The sequence below is a fragment of the Leuciscus leuciscus genome (assembly GCF_965113295.1).
Source record: "Leuciscus leuciscus genome assembly, chromosome: 17".
NCBI lineage: Eukaryota > Metazoa > Chordata > Actinopteri > Cypriniformes > Leuciscidae > Leuciscus > Leuciscus leuciscus.
This window is the reverse complement of record NC_138741.1, coordinates 23250636-23259300: the sequence shown is the minus strand read 5'-3', so window position 1 is coordinate 23259300 and position 8665 is coordinate 23250636. Positions and strand designations below refer to the sequence as shown.

General features: G+C 38.9%; 1 protein-coding gene across 1 annotated transcript; it reads right to left on the bottom strand.

The window, feature by feature from the left end:
• Window positions 1-4367, bottom strand: kcnk13a (potassium channel, subfamily K, member 13a). The gene is made up of 2 exons (XM_082142886.1): window positions 3488-4367; window positions 1-2087 (listed from the first exon to the last, which is right to left on the bottom strand). The coding sequence occupies exons 1-2, from the start codon at window positions 3816-3818 to the stop codon at window positions 1198-1200; spliced, it is 1221 nt and encodes a 406-aa protein (XP_081999012.1). The 5' UTR covers window positions 3819-4367; the 3' UTR covers window positions 1-1197.
• Window positions 4368-8665: the final 4298 nt, after the last annotated feature.

Sequence of the window (8665 nt, the reverse complement as noted above, 5' to 3'; positions counted from 1 at the left end):
AAGATTTTCACTTATGCTTACCAAAGCTTCTACATTTATATGATACAAAATACAGAAAAAACAGTAATATTCTGAAAGTCTTCAGTATCACATGATCCTTCAGAAATCATACTAATATGTTCATTTGGTGCTCAAGAAACATTTATTTTTTTATTTTTTTATCAATGATGAAAACAGTTGCTTAATATTTTTGTGGAAACCGTGAAATCTTATTTTCAGGATTCTATGATGGAAATTAAGTTAAAAAGAATAGCATTTATTTGAAATAGAAATATTGTTATAACATAAATGTCTTTACTGTTAGTTTTGATCAATCTAATGAATCCTTGCTGAATAAAGAATGAATTTCTCTCCATAATAATAATAATAATTAAAAAGTTAATGACCCTAAACTTTTGAACGGTATATGTAAATATTTAATACTTAAGATTCAGGACTATTTCTAGGTCACTAATCAAATTAGTAAATTTGTGACACTGGTCATGTGACTGTCAGATGTTAACCAAATGCTCTTATGCTCATAATTTAACATATTTATTTTTGAAAAAGAATACAAAATATATATTCACACTAGTGGTCTCAGACTTTATAGATTAGACTTTGTAGACCCCACTGTAGATCTACCCGCATGGCATCTGTGCATTTTTATTTTTATTTTGGCATACAAAGTGCTAGTTTAGCCAAGAAAAAAATAAAAATAAATAAATAAACACATTATAACAAAAGTGTTAACACTTTATTTTAGTGTCATTGTTACACATGTTACATGTAGTAGCCTACTGTTGTAATAACTATAAATTATGAATAATTACATGCAACTAACCCTAAACCAACCTCTATTCTTAAACCAAATCCTATATGAAAGAGCATGTACTCAATTAATATTACTCAGTGCTTAAATGTATAATGACACTGTAACACGGACACCTTAAAATAAAGTGTAACCAAAAAAGTTTGAGTCAAAATATGGTGCAGCAAAGCCTCTCCCAGCACCTCAATCAGACCTGAGCTTCGGTTCCTAATCTTCTTTACCTTTAGAGCAGCAATGGATATTTCAGCTACAGCATTCAACACATATTAGAGACTGTGTACAAGTCTACATCTGTATTATAAAAGTAACAATATAGCTAAACTATGGGCAGTGCAATCTGGCTTTTTCATAAAGTCATTGTGATAGTTTGTTTGTAAAAGTAATATTTATCTGTCCGCACTGGTTTCTGCCAGCCTATTATTCATTATGCCCAGGGCTCCGACCCCACCAGAGAATCCGTTGTGCCTGTTTGTTGAGCCGCATGGCCGCGGATGGCCGTTGGCCGTCTCAGACAGTTGTTTCTGCATGATCGCCAAGTTGACCTTATTAGCCGCGAGGAAGTCTCTCATGGAGATCATCTCTCCAGACATCCTGCGTCCATCCGTCTCGCTATCATTCACTGCATCCGTGTCTATGGATATGTTGCGAACACGTGTTCGGAGATGGCCCGGCATGACCGCGTTCCTACGGGGCCGGAGAGGCCTCCCGGGGCAGTGACGGCAATGTATCTTAAGCTTTTTCAGGAGCCAGTTGAGCACCTGTTTGATAACAATGGAAATGACGTTGAATAGCGAGTAAATGCAGCAAACGCCCATTACAATAAAGAAAAAATTGGCGATTCGGTAGATGGTCTGGTTCTCGTATCTGGCTCGCTGGCTGCTGACCATATCCCCGAAACCAATGGTGCTGAATGCCACAAAGCAGAAGTACAGCGAATCCAAGTACCCCCATCCCTCGACTGAGGAGTACATGGCCGAAGCACAACATGAAATGATCATTGCTGCCATGCAAAGAATCAACATCACACAATACACTGAGGGTTTCCATCCTGTAAGGTCTAGCCTCGCATTGCTCGAGTCTCGTCTGCTGTCGTGAGGTAAAACTCCTTTGCGTCGCCGTTGGACTTCATAGCAGGACTTGAGCACAAAAGCCAACACGGTTATTATTCTTTCCAAGAACAGATTGAAAAACAAAATGGTGGCTGCACAGCCAATGAGGCCATAAAAGATCAGGAAGATTTTGCCACCGACTGTGGCAGGAGTGGTCATTCCAAACCCTGTGGGAAATATAAGAGGAAGAAATGTAAAGTTATGCCCACACACTGTATATAACTGAATAAACCATATCTGCCACAGGCTTTTATTGAGCTGAATCACCACAAACTATTTTCTCCGTCCTCAAAGCGGGAGAAGCAAGAAAGTGTTGCTATTGGTGACAGATCTTGAAACATCTCCCACCTTTCCAATGTCACGCTGATTGAAATGCAAATAACAAGTGGATTGCATCATTATTCTCATAAATGTTTTCCCCCCTCACATAAAAGCCACCATTAAGGAGGACATTGTGAAGACAAGCACATTCACATCCTCAGCTCAGGTCTGAAGACTTTATCACATTAATTTCATAAGGTGCTTCATGAGAAAGGAAATGAAACCAAACTAAACAGCAACAGTTAGATGAACACAATGTGGCGAATAGCAAGACAATAAGCTACAAAGGTCTTCATCGTTTGGAAATTGTGAGGTTGCGGGTTTCCCTTTGGGAAATTTTCCTGGAATTAGTGAGGAACACAGGCAAGGGAAACTGGGAAATTGTGTAAACACATCTTCTATTGCATTACCTGTAGTGTTCAATGCAGATAAACAGCATTTTATTAAGTTATGGAAGATATTAATGTCAATATTTGCCAGTTTGGAAATATTTTCGACTGACTTCATATAACGATCTTTTATAAATCTCAGTTCTTGTGGTGTCAGATCTGAAACTGTACAACTACAAGAAGCAAGGTTTTCAAAAGCTGCAAAATTTTAGGCTAAGCCCAACATATTCACTTCAAAATCTGTTATAATATCAACTGGCCTCTAGTCTATAAGCAATAACTTTACACTAATAGCCACATGCAGACAGTGACCTGCATCAATAGTCTAACATCTCTCCTGCTGCTCAAGATAACAGTTTGCAACACTTTTCATGCATGTTTCAAATATATTTAAACTAAATTTAATTAACTAAATTTTATATATATCAAATTGTAATTACAAGTATCTCCACAAATAGATAAATATAAATAAAACACAACAACATAACACTAATGTAAACTGTAACCACAATTTCTGTGGTTGACTTGTATTCGTTAATAATAAATTACATATCTATCTTTTTTTTATTGTGTTTGTGGATTCACTGACTTACTGTACATTCATTCAGGGACAGCTACTTAAAGACAGACTTTAGACTATAAGAAATATTCACCGGATTAAAAATGTTGACAATATACACACACACTATCATCATCTATAAGCCTACTATTTATAATTGTTGTAAATAAATTGTTCATATAAACCATATTGTGAATTTAGGTAGGCTATATTAATACAATATATCTAAAATAACATATATTTACGAATACTTATACTGAATAGTCAGGACATATGTTCATGTTTTAATCATTCTTACCGATGGTGGAAACGACAGTACCGACAAAATAAAAGGCTCCAGTAAAATCCCAGCGTGGTCTGAGGGTGTCCACCCGTATTCCTGCAATGTTCGCCTCTTCATAATGTCTCAAGAACTTCTCCAGATCACTTTTGTTGAGATTGTACTTTTGGCTGAAAAGCTCAAACCTCTGAGCCCACCTTTCCTTCGCCTGTTTCTCCTTGGGATGCTCCAGGGCTGAAAACACCGCGGCTCCGCACAGGAGGTAGAGGATGATGAGGAGCAGCAACATTATGAACCTGGCATTATCTTCATTAGCAGGACCACAACAGCACGCGCCTCTACATGCCATTATGTGATACTGCTGGACAGGACTGGTAATAAAGTCTCCACATCTTACATTTTACGTTGGTGTACATGCAACTGTAAGAAACTTCGTCGTCTTCCATTATTCTTGGGCTGCATGTACACCAAATGTGCTGCATAAGCGCAATGATGATGAGAGATGCTCATTCCATCCTCAGAGAAAGGATTTAGTGCCAGCTGAAACCCTGATAGATGAGATTGTGGGTGGATCTGGTAGTTCAGCTCATCACATGTGATGCCTCTCACTGGGTCTCATCGAAAAGAATGTTTCGTACCTTGTTTCATTTCACTTCAGTCGCTGGAACGTCCATCAAGTGGTTGCATTCGTGAGTTATGCAATATATTTTAAAATAAATGTTTATATGTAGCCTACATAATTTATTTATTTTTTGCATGAGCTAGACCTACTTTAGTAATCCTTAAGAACTCTGGAGATATTCACGATGTTCAATTGACAAACCTCACAAGAAGTACACGTTCCCTGCGAGTGCACGAAACTATCGGAGCCTCGACGCATATGGCAAGCCAGCTGAACAATTACACTTTAAAACTAAAAAAAAATGTTTTGCTGCTTGTTTTACTAGTATTATAACAAAGAACTCCAATAGTGACTAATAGTTTACTACTAATCAAATTAGTCTAATAATGCCACCAGTAATTTGCTACTATTCACAATCCCAATAATTTTGCCATTGGATTCGGGGATCTGTGGTTCAGTCAGACGTTAACAACTAGTGTCTATTCCAGTTTTACTGTCAAATACTTATTAATTAGGTATTCACGATTATACTTTAAAGTAAATTTTTTTTTTTTGGAATGAATAGCAACAAATAGACACATACTTTCATCAGACACTTGCATGTTTTCCAATTATTACTGTACTAGTTACATTTTTACTAGCCATATGACAAGAAAAAAAGGATCTTGTAATATGAATTAAGTATTGGTAACTAGGTTAATAAAACACTTTTTGTTGTAAATTTAAAGTAAAATACTGGCAGCTGGGTTGCCAGCCACTTCATGTATTTTTACTACTGTAATCAACATTTACCGTATAGTTCTGTTATTACAAAATACAGTATCCTGCTTTAATATGATGTATTGTACAGTAATTACAGTTTTGCCTGTACAGCAATTCATTGCATTAATACAAAGGAATACTGTAATTACTGCTTTTCATATTATACTTATATTGAATATGTCATAACCTAACAAAAGTATAATATTTTAATTATTTAATGGAAAAGGAAATGGAAAACATCATACTCTGAATTTTAAAACATTTATTTTTTTATAAGCCATAAGCTCATAAGCTAAAATGTCAATAAAGTGCAGTAAACCATTATCAATGAAAAATACAACAGTCTTATTTACTTTTAAAGGGATACTTTACCGTTTTTTCATATTAAACTATGTTATTCCCTTAACTAAGACGAGTTGATACATACCTCTCTCGTCTCAGTGCGTGCACTAAATCCCTCTGTCTTGCGGCGAAACTTTGTTAGCCCAGTTCATTTAATATGGGCCAAGCAGAGAAGCTACCAAACACCTCCACGTTTTCCCTATTTAAATACAGTTACTCGCGAAGTGTAACTCGACCTAGAACGGTGACACAAAACAAAACGTTGCGCTTTTCTAAGCGTGTAAAATGGATAACTATTTTGTATGGCGGAATACCATAGCAAGTGCTTGTAAGCACTTCGACTTCGGCGCAGTAATATCTTCACTCGTGAAAAATCCTCTCACCGGCCCCCGCTCCCTCTAGTGAAGATATTACTGCGCCAAGTCGAAGTGCTTACAAGCACTTGCTATGGTATTCCGCCATACAAAATAGTTATCCATTTTACACGCTTAGAAAAGCGCAACGTTTTGTTTTGTGTCACCGTTCTAGGTCGAGTTACACTTCGCGAGTAACTGCGAATATCCCAGAATATCCCTCTGTCCTCCTTTTCTTCGCTAACCGAGGAAGAAGTATCTACACTTCTCCTCTCCAGTCACCCTACCACCTGCCCGCTTGACCCCATCCCCTCACACCTTCTACAAGCCATCTCTCCCACACTTCTACCATCACTCACACACATCATCAACTCATCCCTCCATACTGGCACCTTCCCTACAGCATTCAAGCAGGCTCGGGTTACTCCACTGCTCAAAAAACCAACGCTAAACACATCATTTGTAGACAATTACAGACCTATCTCTCTCCTACCATTCATTGCGAAGACACTTGAAAGAGCTGTCTTCAACCAACTAACATCCTTCTTGTCTCTAAACAACCAGCTGGATGTCAACCAATCTGGCTTCAAGAAAGGACATTCAACTGAGACTGCATTACTGTCAGTCACAGAAGCCCTACGGATCGCAAAAGCTGCTTCCAAATCTTCAGTCCTCATTCTCCTGGATCTGTCTGCTGCCTTCGACACGGTGAATCATCAGATCCTTATGTCCACCCTCTCATCACTGGGCATCACAGGAACTTCACTCCACTGGTTTGAGTCCTATCTCACAGGTAGGTCCTTCAAGGTCGCATGGAGAGGTGAGGTATCCAGAGCACATCAGCTGACCACAGGGGTTCCCCAGGGTTCAGTTCTTGGTCCCCTCCTCTTCTCCATCTACACCACATCACTGGGACACACCATACAGGCACACGGTTTTTCCTACCACTGCTATGCTGATGACACGCAGCTCTTCCTCTCCTTTCAACCAGATGATCCCACAGTAGCTGCACGGGTCTCAAGCTGTCTGGCGGACATCTCCACATGGATGAAGGAACATCACCTGCAGCTCAACCTGGCAAAGACTGAGCTTCTCGTCCTCCCTGCCAATCCGTCTCTACAGCACGACTTCACCATCCAGCTAGAGTCATCATTAATCACCCCATCAAGATCGGTCAGAAATCTTGGAGTAACGTTTGATGACCAGCTGACCTTCACAGATCACATTTCAAAGACAGCTCGATCATGCAGGTTTGCACTGCACAACATCAGGAAAATCAGGCCTTTCCTAACTGAGCATGCAACACAACTCATCGTCCAGGCCCTGGTCATCTCTAGGCTTGACTACTGCAATGCTCTTCTGGCTGGACTTCCAGCATGTGCAACCAAAACCCTACAGATGATCCAGAATGCTGCAGCTCGTCTTATCTTCAACGAGCCCAAGAGGGCCCACGTCACTCCTCTGTTCATCTCTCTGCACTGGCTACCTCTCGCTGCTCGCATCAAGTTCAAGGCACTGACGCTTGCTTACAGAACTATCACAGGCTCAGCTCCCTCCTACTTTCACTCACTCCTACGAGTCTACATCCCTACCAGACACCTACGATCGGTCAACGAGCGACGTCTCGTGGTTCCATCACAGAAAGCCACAAAATCACTTTCCAGAACATTCTCATTCACAGTTCCATGCTGGTGGAACGCTCTCCCCACCCTCATCCGGAATGCAGAATCCCTGACAACATTCAAAAGACAGCTGAAAACAAATCTCTTCCGTGAGCACTTAACCTTATAAAAAAAAAAAAAAAAAAAAAAAAAAAAAAAAAAAAAAATTTTCCTTTCCCTTTGTAACATCACTTATCAGGCTTATGCTACTCTGAATAATACCTGAACTTCGTACTTTGAGCACTTCTTGCGTTGTTGTTGCTTTTGCCTCTTTATGATGACTCGCTGAATTTTGTCCTAATTTGTAAGTCGCTTTGGAGAAAGGCGTCTGCTAAATGACTAAATGTAAATGTAAATGTAAATGTAACTGTATTTAAATAGGGAAAACGTGGAGGTGTTTGGTAGCTTCTCTGCTTGGCCCATATTAAATGAACTGGGCTAACAAAGTTTCGCCGCAAGACAGAGGGATTTAGTGCACGCACTGAGACGAGAGAGGTATGTATCAACTCGTCTTAGTTAAGGGAATAACATAGTTTAATATGAAAAAACGGTAAAGTATCCCTTTAAGATTCTTCAAAATGTGGCCTAAAATCAGATTGTACAAGTTTTCAAAAATATACTCGGGGTTGATGTCAAAGGGCATAATAAGCAGAAAAGCAAAGCACTTTTGTTAACACAGGTAACATCAAAGCATGTGATTGCAGTAAGGTCATGTGTCCTGTTGCACTTCATAAAAGATGCCTAAAAATAATGCTTATACAGTTTTTTATTGACAAAATAAAATTGTTCAGTCATTGAATTATTTGCCGTAATCACGTTACTGAAATTAAGCACAATACTTATGTTAACACAGGATATATGATCCTCTACAATGATCCAGCCTGAAATGACAAATAAATAAATACATTTTTTTGGGGGGAAAACTTTCCAAAGCAGGTTGTAAGAATAATGTATGTTAACTTTTGCCTATAATGTGAAACATCAATGTTCCTGTGTGTAAAGGCCCCGATATACTCACAGCAAAGTTCTTTTTCGTTCTTCGTTTAGGGGTAAAACGATGTTGAACATCCGTCGACACCCACTCTTGTTGAGAGTTTAGATGAATATGTAAAAACACAACAAAATTGAGAAAACAGCAAGCATTTTTTAAATAAAGCATAAGAAAAGCCTCTCATCATCAGAGCAAAGTGGATATGTTTGGACAAGCTCTGCAATTCAGCACTCTAGTAAAGTCGCGTCACGTTTAGCACTTATAGATTGCTTAAAATCAAGCAGCTTTACCGTATTAAACATGAAAAAGATTGAAAAGGAGTCTCGTTTCATCAGAAGTACAACTTTATTTTCTACTATAAAGCAGTATAGTATAACACTCCAGTGTGTTCATGTTCATCTCGACCGACTGAACAGGCCAATTGAACAAGAAAAGATTTCCACGTGAAAGAAGGCGGAGCCTCAG